The 18,183-nt window shown below is 33.7% G+C and overlaps 1 protein-coding gene across 2 annotated transcripts in view; it reads left to right on the forward strand.

Moving 5' to 3' along the window:
• Positions 1 to 4,596: 4,596 nt before the first annotated feature.
• The window catches only part of itgb8 (integrin, beta 8), a 39,439-nt gene continuing 25,852 nt past the window's right edge, over positions 4,597 to 18,183 (forward strand). Inside the window, exons 1-5 of one of the 2 annotated variants that reach the window (XM_087295180.2) lie at positions 4,597 to 5,127; positions 10,389 to 10,474; positions 12,966 to 13,137; positions 14,422 to 14,668; positions 17,949 to 18,114. In XM_087295180.2, the coding sequence (XP_087151306.2) occupies positions 5,031 to 5,127; positions 10,389 to 10,474; positions 12,966 to 13,137; positions 14,422 to 14,668; positions 17,949 to 18,114 (768 nt within the window). In that variant the 5' untranslated portion in view covers positions 4,597 to 5,030. The remainder of the gene's footprint in view (positions 5,128 to 10,388; positions 10,475 to 12,965; positions 13,138 to 14,421; positions 14,669 to 17,948; positions 18,115 to 18,183) is intronic. The other variant, XM_087295181.2, reaches the window with a different exon arrangement.

Below are 18,183 nucleotides of genomic sequence, written 5' to 3' on the forward strand. Positions count from 1 at the left end.
GAAATAACATGAGTGCTGGAATTTCGACTGATTGTCGAGAATTTTAAGTAGGGTTTATATAAAAAAATGGGTCATTTAAGGAAGTTGTTCCCACAAAATTTAATGTTCAGTCATCATTTATAGGCTTGTATGTTGTTTTGAACTCATATGCTGATTTGTTTTCCAGCAGAATATTAATGAAAAGACCTTTACACAGCTTTTTTTCTCTATACACTGTAAAAATATCAGTAAATTTGCAGTTTTCTGTGATTTGTGTTTTTATTTTGCCCCATTTGTTTATGCTTTTAAATTGTATTTTGAGGTCTTGATCCTTCTTCCAAGAAGTTTTAATCTTAAAAAGTTTGATAAAGTGACTTTTATGAACATTTTTAATAGTTTGGCGTGATCTATTGTCTGAGTTGTTGTTGTTGTATATTACGCTACAAAAGTCTTGTAATAAACTTGCAGTCCTTTACAGACTTATTTCTCTAGATATTATTTTTTTATGCATTATATAATCCCTAAACTCCTAAAATGTCAATAAAAGTTACTTTGTTAAACTGTAGAGTTGAATTTCCAACATCAATAGTCGACAGAGTAGAGATCAACATCTCCTAATGCAATCCACAAACGTAAATAAACAAACATGAAACACTTGTAATTAATAATTATAATTATTAAGTAATGTAAAATCATGCAAAATTTATTTTTGTAATTTGAAAAGTAAATTTTCAACGTAATAAAATTAAGGCAAGAAGTCATTTCTATGTTCAATTTCTGTAATAACATATATAATTACACTTTTGTTTCATCTCTTTTAACTCATTTTAACCCATCCTTAAAACTATCCATACCTCCAAACCATGTCCCTAAGTTAACCTTACCTGTATCAAACCTCAGTAGCATCATAAGTGTTGTGCAATACAATATAAATACACTGTACTTATTTATTAATGTAATTAAGGCCACTTAAAGGGACAGTTCACCCAAAAATGAAAATTCTGTCACCATTTCCTTGTACTAAACAATTAAGATATTTTTTAGTCTAATAAACACAAAAGAAGATATTTTGAAGATTGTTGAAAACGTGTAACCATTGACTTCCAATGTGTTTGTTTTACCTACAGTGAAAGTCGATGGTTACTGGATTTCAGCATTCTTCAAAATATCTTCTTTCTAAACCTTTACATTTTTCTATCCTCTGTGGAACACCAAAGATATTTTGAAGGCTGCTGAAACCTGTAACCATCCACTTTCACAGTAGGTTAAAAAAAAACACTATGGAAGTCAATGGTTACAGATTTTCAGCATTCTTCAAAATATCTTCTCTCCAATCCTTTAGAATTTTCTATCTTCCGTTGAACACCAAAGAAGATATTTTGAAGAATGCTGAAAACCGGTAACCATTGACTTCTAATGTGTTTGTTTTACCTACAGTGAAAGTCGATGGTTACAGGATTTCAGCATTGTTCAAAATATCTTCTTTCCAAACCTTTACATTTTTCTATCTTCTGTTGAACACCAAAGATATTTTGAAGGCTGCTGAAACCTGTAACCATCCACTCTCAAAGTAGGCAAAACAAACACTATGCAAGTCAATGGTTACAGATTTTCAGCATTCTTCAAAATATCTTCTTTCCAAACCTTTACATTTTTCTATCTTCTGTTGAACACCAAAGAAGACATTTTGAAGAGTGCTGAAACCTGTAACCATCAACTTTCACAGCAGGTAAAACAAACACTATGGAAGTTGATGGTTACCGATCTTCAGCATTCTTCAAACCACTTTTTTCCGAACCTTTAGAATTTTCTATCTTCCGTTGAACATCAAAGAAGATATTTTGAAGAAAGCTGAAAACCTGTAACCATCGACTTTCAAAGTAGGTAAAACACACACTATGCAAGTCAATGGTTACAGGATTTCAGCATTCTTCAAAATATCTATATTTAAAGTTTTTGAAATGTGGCTTCTTCCTTCAGCTTTTTTCTTAGCATCAGTCTGATGACCTAAATTATACTATAATCACGGTAACGTCAGATCACAGTGATTTAACATGCTTTCCCTTTCTTTCTCCTCCTCTGTGACAGTCTCTACGTCCCTCCATTGGGACACGTCCTACATGTTGGCCCCCGTCCCGTAATCTGCTTCCACTGAGCTGTTATCTGGAGAATAGGAGACAGCATTGTCCTTCTCCTGAAACACTCATCTTGGCCTGAAGAGATGGCCTGTTATTTGTTCTCCTGATTTTTCACAGTCTCTTCTGTGTGTATAAGGGAAGTAAACAGTCGTGGATGAGCTCAATAAATGTTGGTCAAAACTTCTCTTAACTACATTTTTACGTTAACTTAATGATCTATCTGAAACGTGTTTATCAATGCTTCAGGGTTAGCATTAGTGAAAGCAAGCATTTTTCTTAAAGGGACAGTACACTCATGAAAATATGTATGCCATTCTCTGATATATGATTCCAAAACAAAACAACATATTTCTTCTATTAAAATGCAGATTTGCATCAGGATGGATGACATCAAACTGAAAAGCATTGCCGTTTGGTCCAAATTATGTGATACTTTCATTGAGAACTTGGAGAAGTCCTGAGTTACATTCAAATAGACAGGCTAATGGTCAAAACAGGCAGGCAGCAGACAATGTAAAACAAACAAAACAAAGCAAGTTTCAAACACGGAAGGCGTCGTAATGTTCAACAGTATAACGAGACACAGCAACTAGTGTGTGTATCTGTGCTGCATTTAAAGTCCTTGCGATCAGGTGTGTGAGTGACTGGAACTTGTAGTTCATTTACCTGTGGACTTGTAGTCCTTTAGCAATCTGTTTACCAGAGATCTGCCAGGATTTGATCGCTGGTGATAGTGGCACCTAACCCCACCCCTAAACCCAACCGTCATTGGGGGATGAGCAAATCGTACTAAATTGTACGAATTCGATTGTACGAATTTATACGAATTAGCCACCAAATCAAAAAGTTAAGAATTGCCATGAGATTGTGTTGGGTTTCCCACTCAGTCCAAACACATGCGCTACAGCGGAACTGATTAACTAAATTGGCCGTTGTGTATGAGTGTGTATGTGAATGAGTGTGTATGGTTGTTTCTAACCCAATCTCACAGAAATTCGTAACTTTTTGATTTATTCGCTAATTCGTATAAGTTCGAAAAAAATCTAATTTGTACAATTTAGTACGATTTGCTCATCACCCAATGATGGTTGGGGTTAGGGGTGGGGTTGGGTTGGGTGCCACGCCTCCTTTTTAAAATTGTACATTTTCGTACGACTGAATTCATACAAATTAGCCACTAAACTGACAAAACGTAAAATGCTTATGTTTTCTCGTGAGTTCAGGCTGGTGTTTCCAGTACTGGGTTGGGGCTGGAAGGACATCAGCAGCATTAAACATATGCTGGAATAGTTGGTGGTTCATTCCACTGTGGTGATCCCTGAAAAATAAGGGACTAAGCTGAAGGAAAATGAATGAATGAATGAGTGACCGGCATTTTGAGAGTCAAAAAAGACATGCAGGCACAACAAAATGAATATACCGTGGCACCTGGGGATAAATTGATGTCTTATACTTTTTAAAAAATTGATTGTTGTAACCAAACGTTCAATCCAACATGGACAAACTTAATACTATCAATTCAATTTAAATCACACTTTTCAACCCAATGATTGGGTTTGTCCATATTTGACCCACCATTGGGTTACAACAAGCCATCATTTTTCAGAGTGTTTGAAGTTCACATAAAAAAGCTGAACATTAATACCTTAAATTTGCATTAGCAAACATTCCTGAACACATACTAAATACATGCACTGGATGCAAACACACATGTGAGCTGATGTAGTTGAAGTCAATATTATGTGAATTTTTATTTTACTTTTTAAATATTTCCCAAATTATGTTTATCAGAGCAAGGAAATGTTCACAGTATGTCTGATAATATTTTTTCTCCTGGAAAATATCTAATTTATTTTATTTCAGCTAGAATAAAAGCAGTTTTTAATTTTTAAAACCCATTTTAAGGTTAATATTATTTGCCTCCTTAAGTAATATTTGTTTTTAACTGTTTGCAGAACAAACCACTGTCATACAATGATCTCCCTGATTACTCTGATTAACCTAGTTCAGCCTTTAAATGCCACTTTAAGCTGAATACTAGTATGTTGAAGAATATCTAGTCAAATATTACTTACTGTCATCATGTCAAAGATAAAATAAATCAATAATTAGAGATGAGTTATTAAAACTATTATGATTGGAAATGTGCTGAAAAAAAGCTGCTCTCCGTTAAACAGAAATTAGGGAAAAATAGTGAATCAGTTCTGACTTTGTATGCAAATAATGTTTGGTAATTTCAAATTATTGCACCTCAATATTTGATCATTGACTATGTTTTGACGTCTTTTACAGTGAAGCTTTAACCATGCATTATGAATCACCAGGCTTCATCTATTCAAAAACCCTAATTTAACCTCTCATTCTTCTTGGGAAGAAAAGTCCAAGGTGGAGTGGAGGGAACGTACATTTCTGCTCCTCCTCTGTGACAGTGGGCTGATCTCAAGTCAGCGTGTGTGGCTGCAGTAGCGCTGTTTGACTCAGTTCGGGCTCATATACGTGGGCGTCCGTCCTTCTTTCAAAATCACTGCAATGAACAACAACGAATGCGTTTTTTTGGGTCGCCGATCATCTTTAAGGAATAATAGCGATGACTTTCGCCCGACGACACGCCACGATCGCCGACGCAAGACGCGGATCGTCACCTGCGCGCGCGATGCGTAAAAGCGCACACAATGACAACGATATGCGCGCACTGCGGTTCCGCCGCGCTTAATCCGAATCTGGAAATGTGAAGTGTTTGGGATTAGGAGGCTGCTGGGGTGATGAGAATTGCCCTCCTTTGTTCGCGCAGATGAGGGTCTGACGTGTTCCCGAGGGGATTTTCAGTCGCAGTTCAAGCCCTGACACTGGCGAGTCGCTCAGAATCGCACACACACACCTACACACACATGCACACACACTCTCAAAGCTGCTATGACTTCCTGCATGCGTCCGTACTGTGATCTGATTGCTCTTCGCATGCTGCTGCTGCTCATCTCGGTGCTGCTCCTGTTCGTGAGGTCCAATTCGGGTGAGTTTGGATGATTATCGACACACTTTTTGTTGTGTGTTTCGTTGTTCTGACCTTGTTATCTTCCAGCAAGGTGCTTCGTAAATGACTATCTGATGGAAATGAATGAAATGTCAGTGTTTACATGCGAAACAAGTTGTCACGCTGTTTGTAAATGCCGGGCTTTGGGTCAAAACTTGACTCCGGACCACGAAACAAATCGTAAGTTTCTGTTTTTATGAAATTGAGATTTATACCTCACATGAAAACTGCGTAAATGAGCTTTCCTCTAAAGTGTGGGCTGAATGAATAGGACAATATTTGGCTGAGATACAGGTATTTGAATATCTGGATTCTGAGGGTTCAGGAAAAAATGACAATACTGAGAAAAAAACGCTTTTAAATTTGTGCAAATTGAGCAGCAATGCACATTAATGATCGTTTTTATATATTTACAATAGTAAATTTACTAAACATCTTAATGGAACATAATCTTAAATTAAAATTCTCATGACTTCTGGTTTAAATTGACATAGTTTTGACCTATACAGTTTTTTTTTTTTGGCTGTTAGCATAATAATTGACTGATTTTGGGCTTCAGGGTCAAATACAGTTGAAGTCGGAATTATTAGTCCCCCTTTGATTTATTATGTTTCTTTTTAAAATATTTTCCAAATGATGTTTAACAGAGCAAGGTAATTTTCACAGTATGTCTGATAATGTTTTTTCTTCTGGAAATTATTAGCCCCTTTAAGCTATTTTTTTTTTCTCGATAGTCTACAGAACAAATCATCCTCATACAATAACTTGCCTAAGTACCCTAACCTGCCTAGTTAACCTAATTAACCTATTTAGGCCTTTAAATGTCACTTTAAGCTGTATAGAAGTGTCTTGAAGAATATTGAGTCAAATATTATTAACTGTCATCATGGCAAAAATAAAATAAATCAATTATTAGAGATGAGTTATTAAAGCTATTATGCTTAGAAATATGTTTATAAATCTTCTCTCCGTTAAACAGAAATACTTCAGGGGCGAATAGATCTAACTTCAACTGTATTGACACATATATTTGTATCATTTTGTTTAGCAACAAGAAGTGAACACTGTGGCAGATTATAAATTCCGACTTGGGTCAAGTGTAACATGGATTTTAACAGAAAGATTGTGACAAGACCTTGTCATTTTTCATTAAATGTCAAATTTATGATTCAGTTTCTCTGAGATGTTTCTCGTTTAAGCAGTTTGACATTTATTTACTTATGAAAAGCACTTAATATCCTATATAAAAGCCTATATCTGAGTTTACAAAATTTTGAAGAGTATACTGCCAGCATTATGACTTAATGTTAACTAAACTCTAAATATTTACCGTTGAAGTAATAATCATGATAGCTTTAATAACTCATTTCTAATAACTGATTTATTTTATCTTTGCCATGATGACAGTAAATAATATTTGACTTGATATTCTTCAAGACACTTCTATACAGCTTAAAGGCTTAACTGGGTTAACAGGCAGGTTAGGGTAATTAGGCAAGTTTTTGTATAATGATGGTTTGTTCTGTAGACAGTTGAAAAAATATAGCTTAAAGTGGCTAATAATTTTGACCTTAAATGGTGTTTAAAAAATGTAAAACTGCTTTTATTCTAGCCGAAATAAAACAAATAAGACTTTTTCCAGAAGTAAAAATATTATCAGACATACTGTGGACATTTCCTTGCTCTGTTAAACATCATTTGGAAAATAATTAAAAAACAAAAAACTCAAAGCGGGCGAATAATTCTGACTTCAGCTGTATATAAAAGTTATGTGAAAAAGGAAACATTAAGAATACTTTTTAATAAAGTAGTAACACATCTTACAAATACTCAACTGTAGTGAATTAAACACAATCCATGATGAGGATAAGTAAATAAAGAATAATGAAATATTGCTGAATATTAAATGGTAATGTTATTGTGTTAACATTGTGGCCATGTTTATTGTTTACAATTGGCAATAAGATGCGTTTGTGTCTTCTTTAGTGCCAACTTATGATTCACACCTTAACACGAGGTGTAAAAAATTGTGGACATTATTAAAGAGCACTGGTCTCATTTATAAATGTGGCATATGCACAAAATAGCGGCGTAAACGTGCGTACGCCACTTCCCCCGCAAAAGTCTATAAAAAACTAACTTGAGTTGAGAATGTGCACAGCTGTAAATAAATACAAGTAACTTATATATTATTGACTCAGTTGGACCACTTTTACTCATATGAGGCATAATCACTAATAAATTCATTAAAATTTATTCCAGCGGACATTCACTTTTAGAAAGGTTTCTACACAAATTTTAGAAATATGAGTTATGAATAACTCATAACAAACACTGTATTAACGTTTAAGATAACCTTGTTGGAATATTTGGAGAATGTTATCGAGCTGGGAATAAATAAACTATATTTACTTTATATTTCTAATAAAATCAGCATTCGTATGTTTCCAATTGTGACAACTTGTTCCATACTGTCAATTCAATTCATCTTTATTTCTATAGCGCTTTTACAATGTAGATTGTGTCAATGCAGCTTAACATTGAAGTTCTAGTAAACTGAAACTGTGTCAGTCCAGTTTTCAGAGTTAAAGTTGAGTTGAGTTGAGTTCAGTGTGGTTTAATTTTCACTGCTGAAAGTCCAAACACTGAAGAGCAAATCTATCAATGCGCATCTCCACAAGTCCTAAACCAAGCAAGCCAGTGGCGTGAGGAACAAAACTTTACCAATTGACGAAAGTAAAGGAAAAAAAACCTTGAGAGAAACCAGACTCAGTTGAGCACGACCATTTATTCCTTGGCCAAACTTCTTGTGCAGAGCTGCAGTCTAGGCTCCGGAGGCTGAACAACACTGGACGTCCATCGTGGAGAAGCTGCAGGTGTGAAAAGGTCACTGGCTGGTGTACAAGCTGGGATCAATGCAGACACTTGTCTTTCACTGGGGTCTTTCAGGAATCAGTCTCATGCTCTCTACTCCTTCGTGACAGAGGATACAGCCTGGTCCAGGATTATGGAGACCTCTAGAAGTCCTCTGGTTTTGAACTGAGAGTGTGTCTGAGCCTCAGACATTATCAGGAAGGCTATTCCAGAGTTTAGGGGCCATAAATAAGAAGGCTTGACCTCCTTTAGTGGACTTTGCTATACTACCAGAAGCCTTGAGTTTTGAGATAAATGTGTACCTACACTAGGCATGGGACGATAAGCGGTTTCAAGGTTAAACATGGTTTGGATAAGTCATGTTTTTAAAAATACCAAAGTTTTCTGTCACACTGTTCCTACAGTATATTTACGACCCAGGCTCATTCTGAAAACGTAGTCCCGTAAACGTTTCTGGAGACCGCAAAATATGTCCTCGAAGGTACATATTTTTGCAGGTTTTGTTTTCGTGAATCCGCAAGAGGCCGCTATGTGCGCTTTTTTGCATCTTAAATGTCTCTCGCGAGTGCCGTTCACTTAGCCGTTAAGCACCAAAAGGAACGTCGTCATACCGCCCCGTAGTGTTCGCTTAAAAATGAAATGAAGCGCTACATATCTCCGACTACATAATTCACGGTCTTCAGAAACGTCCGCAGGACTACGTTTGCAGAATGAGCCTGGGTTGTATATTTAAGTTTTAATTGTTTCATTCAGTTTTTTAGCCTTTTAACCGCACACTGTTAGGTGATGCACAAACTGCGTTTTCATTGCTTATTATTTGTATTTGTATTTTATTAATTAAACCAAGAATATAAAGTATTTTTAGAAACATAAGAGCATTTGCCCACACTTTGTAGCTGCCAGCTTCTTGCATCTGTGTTTTCAGAAAAATTCCTTTCTGTGATCGGTCATGTTTCGCGCTCATTTATTTTACTGTATTTCGATATACAGCAAATTAAAAATGCTGTATTTTCCAAAATATTTCAAATGTTTCCTAAAATAAAAAAATATTCTGTTCAATAAGGGGGAAAATTTCGTTTTTTTAACCCAGACAATTAAAAAAAAAAAAAAATATATATATATATATATATATATATATATATATATATATTAGAACAGTAGTCATAATACAGTGAAACCGTGATATTTTTATCCAAGGTTATCATATTGTCAGAATCTTACACCGGCCCATACCTAACCTACACTATAAAAATACTTGTTAATAAACAGTTTCTGTATTTTGTGCTTTATTTATGGTTGTGAATTGCATTATGGGATGTTGATCTTTGCTGTGTCGACTTGTGATGTTAAAAATTCAACATTACAGTTTAACAAAGGGACTTTTATTGATATTTTAGTAGTTTGAGGATAATATAATATATAAGAAACATTCATTCATTCATTCATTCATTTTCAGCTTAGTCCCTTTATTAATCTGGGGTCGCCACAGTGCAATGAACCGCCAACTTATCCAGCACATGTTTTACGCAGCGGATGCACTTCCAGCTACTAGGAAAAAACATCCATACACGCTCATTCAAACATATACACTACATACAATTTAGCTTACCCAATACACCTACAGCGCATGTCATTGGACTTACGAGGGAAACCAGAGCACGAGGAGGAAACCCATGCAAATCATTATATAACATTTAAAAGTATTTTTAATAAATAATAAAAGTTTTTTGGTCATTATACTTGTTAAAGTAGTCTTTTTTGCAGATGAGGTCAAACTCTTGATAATACATTATATTGTGATTAAAGCAATATACGTTTTACATGTTTTACACAGCGGATGCCCTTCCAGCTGCAACCCATCACTTGGGAAAGTGTAAAAAATAATATATAGACAAATTAGTCTGTAAAAGAACTGAAAATCTACTAGCAGATTATTACAAGGTTATTGTAGTGTAAAATACACCACAATCCCAGACAATATATCACTTAAACTGATTAAAAATGTCAATAAAATAACATTCTCAAGGTTTAAAGTTTAAAGGTTCCCATAATGCATTTTAAAACCATAAATAAACTGCGAAAAATAAAAACATCAATCACAAAATACAGAAAACTGCTAATTTAGGTATGTTACTTGCATAAAAGTGCATGGTTGTGCACGATTTTCCTATTCTGCCTTGATATCTCTCCTCACATTTACTATTATTTGCATTCTTTCTCCGCACTCGGTGATTTGTTCATCTTTTATTTAAGACAGTTTCTCTGTAAACAGCGCTCTGACAGGGTCTGTGTCAGACACAAAGGCCCGCTGAAGATCTGAACACTCGCTCATTCATGTGTAAATGTGTGTGTTTCTCTGTGTTCAGCGGATAACCGTTGCCTGTCTGCCCTCATCTCCACATGTGAAGACTGTCTGAGACGCGGCCCTGAATGCGCATGGTGCTCTCAGGAGGTAATGTATGCCAGAGCGCCTATTGTTGGAGCTCGGTTTTGAGTGTGTGAAGTGCTCACGTTTATTCTGTAAAACACTCACACTAGAGCTCGAATCACTTGAATGTACTAGTGAATGTGGGAACTGGATACAGTGCTCATCACAAATCTCTCATTGTAATTAATATTTTCTCTAGGTAGCTTTACTATATTATTCTATTAGATTAGATTAGTCAGGGCTGAAGCCAAATCTGGAGCTCATCTGACAAAATAACTTACTATAACATGAATTTAAATGTATTCTCTTTCAATCTCTAAAGATTTTTGGTGATTAAAATATTACTTTAATAAATATATGCATTTAATGAATCGATTTTGTTTGAATGCTTTAAAATATATGACTTTTAATCACTGCGAAATGGATACAAATATACAATTTTAAAATAGGGTGTGCTCATTTATGCTGAACACTGTATTTTCAATGATTCAGTGTATCGTGATAATGAGCATTGCACAATATTGAACTTTTCATTTTCTTTTCGGCTTATCCCTTTGCTAATCATGGGTCGCCACAGCGGAATGAACCGCCAACTTAACCAGCTGCAACCCATCACTGGGAAACACCCATACACTCTCATTCACGCACATACACAACGCTTACCGAATTCACCTATAGCACATGTGTTTGGACTGTGGGGGAAACCGGAGCACCGGAAGGAAACCCACTCCAACACAAGGAGAACGTGCAAACTCCACACAGAAACACCAACTGACCCAGGAGTTTTAAATGTCGTAGGCCAGATTACCATGAAAATATTAATGTTGGAAAGTGAATTTTGTATTAATTTGTCAATCATTTGGCACAGTTCCGAACACTGTTGGAAAACAACAACCTACATACACTTAGGGTGCTTTCACACCTACACTTTTGTTTCGGAACGTATCTCGTTTGCCCTGTTAGCGCGGTTCGTTTGGCATATGTGAACAGGGCAATCGCTAGTAATCGCTAGCGCCAAAAGTAATCGCTCCGAGATCGCTTGAATGAGGTGGTCTCGGCTCGATTGAAACGAACCCTGGAGCGGTTCGATTGCAGTGAGAAAGCAAACGATCCGAGCGCGGTTATATCACAGTGTTTTATGGATATGTAATAGGCTTACGGCTATATGAAGAGAGAATTATGAGTGGGGCGGGAAGTTTCGCGAGTCTCCGGATGCCCGCAAACAAGTGATGATCTCCCGGTAATCTCGCGTCTCCCTCCTGGTCCTCAAATACGCATCATCGCGCACCCTTCTCACCCCTCCCCACCGCGTCTCTCCTCAGACACGTCGCACGCACCCTGTAAATCACCACCAAACCCCACCTCTCCTGACAGCTGAGCGGGACGCTGCTAAATAAACCCTGACACTCTGACCAATGTGAGGAGAGTTTACTCACACGTGACTTGTTTTAGCTCTTTTGGTCCGATTAGAAACTTTGCAGTGTGAAAGCGAACCGCTCCAAGAGCAAAGAGCAACAATGTAACAACTGTAATCTCTGTTTCAGAACAACTGAATCGATTCACAGGTGTGAACGCACCCTTAGAAGACACTGAATGATAAATAATTGTTCACGGTGTGGGTGTCACGGTGGTGAGGCTACACCCACACCGTGAACAATAGTTTATTTTTTATACTTTCAGTGTGTCCTATGCAAGAAAAAAAAGAAAGTCACTGGTTCGAGTCCCAGCTAGGCCAGTTGTCATTTCTGTGTGAAGTTTGCATGTTCTCCCAGTGTTGGCGTGGGTTTCCTTCGGGTGCTCCGGTTTCCCCCATAGTCCAAACACGTGCTCTATAGGGGAATTAAATAAGCTAAATTGGTCGTAGTGTATGTGTATGGGTGTTTCCCAGTACTGGGTTGCAGCTGGACATCCACTGTGTTACACATATGCTGGATAAGTTGGTGGTTCATTCCGCTGTGGCGACCCCTGATAAATAAAGGGACTAAGCTGAAGGAAAATGAATGAATGAACTAAACTCATATATTAGGCAAACACAACACTGGTTTAAAGCTAGATATTTTGCAGATTTTATTGAACCTACTCAATCAAGTTTGACATTTTTTCTCACACAAATAAAGCCTCATTCCTTCCCAAAAGAGAGTAAATCATACACTTGTCTGTTAAAGTGTGGTTGTGGTCTGGTCAGACTTTAATCAGTCTGTTTAAAGAGTTTTAACTTTCTCCTGTTTATTTTCCTGGGTCGGACGTTTCATTTGAATGCCGTCTTTGTAAGGAGAGTCCCAAATATTCTAGGGATTGTGGTTAAGAAAATAAGTTCATTAACTGGCTGCGGTGCCGGGCACCAGTCAGACTAATCCCTGACCGACATCTCAACAACAATCTTTTAGCTAAAGAGCTTTTCCACGCTCTGTGTGCTCTGAATAATGCCACCCTGCTCAACAGTTGGCTTATTTCTTCTGGCAGCAGGCTTTTGCGTTGACCCTTGACCTTTTTGATGGCTTGTTTATCTTGACAGAGGTTTCTGGACGGGGCTCATGTAAGCCAGCGATGCGGATCTGTGTCCGACCTGCGAGTCAGAGGATGTGAAGAGGAATTTATCGAGAACCCGAAAGTGAAAGTGGAAGTGAACGCCACCATCAGCAGCTCACAGGTGGCACCAAGAGAAATCACCATCCACCTACGACCAGGTAACAGCTAAGTCAGATCCTAAACGTGCCATGCAAACCACTTAACCAATGAAGAACTGCCATAGCAACACATCTTAACAACCTTCATGTAGACCCTAGCAATGCTTTAGCAGCCGTAAATACCTTATAAACCAGGACACCTGAGCAACCTCACAGTTATGACAACCACTAGCAACACCTTGGCAACTCAAAACATTTTAGAAATAACAACACCTTAGCAACTCCCTGGTAACCACTAAGTACACACTTAGCTAACCCTCTAGAAACCAGAACAACTTAGCAACCTCACAGCAACACCGTGACGGCCAACAAGAACAGCCTTAACAACCAAAATGCACCACATAACAGTGTCAGTATATGCAGAACACATTAGAATATCAATGCCATGGTAACCACCGAAGACACCCAACAACTTTTTAGCAAGCACCCTAGAAACCAGTATCTTTAGAAACCTCACAATAACAGCTATCAAGGACACCCTGGCAACACCTTAGCTAACAGAAATACCTTATATACAAGAACATCATAGCAACCTATCAGCAACACTACAACAACCACTAAGAACAACCTAGCAAAGCGTCTCTAACTCAAAACACCTTGGCAACTTCATCGGTATACCACAACAACCACCAGGAGTACCCTAGCAACAGTTTAGCAACCCAAAACAACTCACATGACAAGTAATTTCCTGACAACCAACAAGAACACAAGCAACACCAAAGTAAAAGTTACGTAGTAACTTAGCAACCTTACAGCAACACTATGGCGATCAACTAGAACATACTTAGCAACCCAAAACTCTTTAGCACAACATAACAGTGTCAGTGTATGCAGAACACATTAGAATAACAATGCCATGGTAACCAGCAAAAACACCTAAAATGTTTTAGTAAATACCCTAGAAACCAGAGTCTTTAAAAACTTTACAGCAACACCACAACTGGCATCAAGAACACTCCTTAGCAACCAACCTTAGAAACAAGAACACCACAGCAACAATAAAACAACCAATAAGAACACCTTAGCAAATCATTACCAACTTAATGCACCTTATAAACCAGAACACCTTGGCAACTCCCTGACAACCTAGAATAACACTTTAGCAACTGCATAGCAACACCATTACTACCCATTAAGAACAGCCTTAGCACCCCCCCCCCCCCCCCCCCTTCAGTTCGTGACAACCCCCACCCCCCTCACTCTTCTTTAAATATATTTTATCCTGCACATGCCCCTTGGATAGTCTGTGCACGGGGCTGGTGATGACGTCATTTCCTGTCTCAGGCAGCGAGGCGAGGTTTGTGATCGAAGTTCAGCAGTTGGAACGATACCCAGTGGATCTGTACTATCTTGTGGACGTCTCGGCCTCCATGCAGGACAACCTGGATCGGCTGAAGACGGTGGGTTTGGCTCTGTCTCATCAGATGAAGCAGCACTCCAGTGACTTCAGAGTGGGCTTCGGCTCTTTCGTGGATAAACCAGTGTCTCCATACATCGACGTGCACCCTTCTAAACTACTCAACCCCTGCAGGTAAACACACTGGATCCCAGACTGTTGAAATACATTACGTTGTGACTGCATTGATGATAATTCTGTTTGATTACTCTAGTGATGTAAAATTGAGTTTAAAATAATTGTTATAATTTAATATTATAATTAATAAAACAACATAAATAATAAAACTGTAAGAATTAGTAAGCCTATTAATAGTTATAATATAATATAATTAATATATATATACAAAATAATTAATGTTATATTATATTATATTATATTATATTATATTATATTATATTATATTATATTATATTATATTATATTATATTATATTATATTATATTATATTATATTCAGGTATATTACATCATATGTTATTTCATTACATTACAATATATTATATTATAGGATATTATATTGCATAATATTTTGTACATTACATGAATAATTTACAATTAATAAATATATAATTAAAAAAGATTATATTATATTATATTATATTATATTATATTATATTATATTATATTAATAAGTAAAATTATAATTAATGCTATATTATATTAATAAGTAGCCTATTAATAATTAAAATGTAAAATTTATATTATATTATATTATATTATATTATATTATATTATATTATATTATATTATATTATATTATATTATATTATATTATATTATATTATATTAATAAGTATAATTATAATTAATAAATATAATTAATAAGTAAAATTATAATTAATGCTATATTATATTAATAAGTAGCCTATTAATAATTAAAATGTAAAATTTATATTATATTATATTATATTATATTATATTATATTATATTATAATATATTATATTATATTATATTATATTATATTATATTATATTATATTATATTATATTATATTATATTATATTATATTATATTATATTATATTAATAAGTATAATTATAATTATAATTATAATTATAATTATAATTATAATTATAATTAATAAATATAATTAATAAGTAAAATTATAATTAATGCTATATTATATTAATAAGTAGCCTATTAATAATTAAAATGTAAAATTTATTTTATATTATATTATATTATATTATATTATATTATATTATATTATATTATATTATATTATATTATATTATATTATATTATATTATATTATATTATAAAGGGACTAAGCTGATATAATTTTCATATAGGCTTTCACATAGACATGCCAGTTGATTCTCAAGTCCTTGAGTTCTTCTGTAAATATTATTATTACTGTGTCGCTGTGCACTTAACGCTTCTGAGTTGAGATTAGAATTGCACAACTCAGGTTTTTGGATAAAGAGATGTTTTGTCCTCATTGTTCAGACGGTATCTGTTATAAAAGCTTTTTGTTGCCTTTGATGAAGGACATGATTTTTTTTTTCTGGAAAATCTTGACCTTGATTATGACATAAATAATAAGGGAATGTGAAAAGAAAGATCGAAAATGTTCAGAATATATGTTTCATTAGCTTTCTTTTACTTTTTTATTTTTAATATTTTTACAATTATTTTTAATTAAAATAGCATATAAATTTTATTATTATTATTATTATTATTATTATTATTTTATTATTATTATTATTATTAATATTATTATTAGTACTAGTAGTATTAGTAGTAGTATTATTATATTTTATAATATGACACAAGTATTACACATTGTTTTATTAAAGTAATTGTAATCATTTTAGTTACTAGTATACAGTATATTATTATTACTTATAATTTTTATTGTTATATTTTTTCATTATCCTTTTTGATTTATTTTTGGTGCTTCTAAAATTAATGTTAATTAATGTTTGTAACTTTTGTCTATATTTAACAAATTAATAAATGTATTTATTTTATTAATGTTTTTATCATTTAATTTTGTTCATCATTTTTTATTCATCTGTTTATTTTTATTATTTTATTTTATTTTATTAATTGTTTTTTTATACATCAGTTTATTTTTTATTATTTTATTTATTGTTTTTTGTTTATCTGTTTATTTTTTATTATTTTATTTTATTTATTATTTTTTGTTCATCAGTTTATTTTTTATTATTTTATTTTATTTATTGTTTTTTGTTTATCTGTTTATTTTTTATTATTTTATTTTATTGATTTATTTTCGTTCATCAGTTTATTTTTTAATTTATTTTATAATTTTGTTTTATTCATCTGTTTATTTTTATTATTTTATTTTATTTGTTATTTTTTAATAATCTGTTTATTTTTATTGTTTTATTTTATTTATTGTTTTTATTCATCAGTTTATTTATTTATTTATTTTATTTATTGTTTTTGTTTATCTGTTTATTTTTTATCATTTTATTTTAATAATTGTTTTTATTCATCTGTTTATTTTTATTATTTTATTTTATTTGTTGTTTTTATTCATCTGTTTCTTTTTATTGTTTTGTTTCATTTATTGTTTTTATTCATCAGTTTATTTTTATTATTTTATTTATTGTTTTTTACTCACCTGTTTATTTTTTATTTTTTATTTTGATTATTGTTTTTATTCATCTGTTTTTTATTATTTTATTTTATTTATTGTTTTTTACTCACCTGTTTATTTTTTTATTTTAATTATTGTTTTTATTCATCTGTTTTTTTATTATTTTATTTTATTTAGTGTTTTTTATTCATCTGTTTTTTATTATTTTATTTTAATAAGTGTTTTTTATTTATCTTTTTATTATTTTATTTATTGCTTTTTACTCATCTTTTTATTTTTTATTATTTAATTGTATTTAGTGTTTTTTTTGTTTTTTTTATTATTTTATTTTATTTATTGCTTTTTACTCATCTTTTTATTTTTTATTATTTTATTTTATTTATTGTTTTTTATTCATCTGTTTATTTTAATTATTTAATTTTATTTAGTGTTTTTTATTAATTTGTTTATTTTTATTATTTTATTTTATTTATTGTTTTTTGTTCATCTGTTTGTTTTTGTCATTTTATTTTATTTATTGTTTTTTGTTCATCTGTTTATTTTTATTATTATATTTTATTTATTGTTTTTTATTCATTTATTTAAAAATATTTTTATTTTATTTGTTTTATTTTTAGCTTTTTTTACTGTTACTAAAGCAATTTGTTTTACAGTTTGAGTGACTTTAGAGCAAAAGTTTGTCTAAACTGTTTTAAAATCCCGGAGATGTGCAGTAACAATGAAGCAGTACCGGTGTGTCAGTGTTTGTGTGTGTGCATGTGTGAGTGTGTGTGTGTGTGTGTGCATGCATGTGTGTGTCCAGCTCACTGACCTCCGTGTCTCTCTCTCTCTCTCTCTCTCAGTGAATACGAGGTTCACTGCAGACCGGCTCACGGCTTCATCCACGTCCTCCCCGTCACCCAGAACATGAGCGAGTTCACCAGAGTGATCCAGGAGCAGAGGATCTCAGGAAACATGGACACACCGGAGGGAGGCTTTGATGCCATGCTGCAGGCCACCGTCTGCCAGGTACAACAACACACCTCAGATCTGCAGAAAACACACACACCAATGGAAAATCACCATCTGTTATTATAG

Source organism: Danio rerio, chromosome 19 (assembly GCF_052040795.2).
Source record: "Danio rerio strain M-AB ecotype USA chromosome 19, GRCz13ab, whole genome shotgun sequence".
Classification (NCBI taxonomy): Eukaryota; Metazoa; Chordata; class Actinopteri; order Cypriniformes; family Danionidae; genus Danio; species Danio rerio.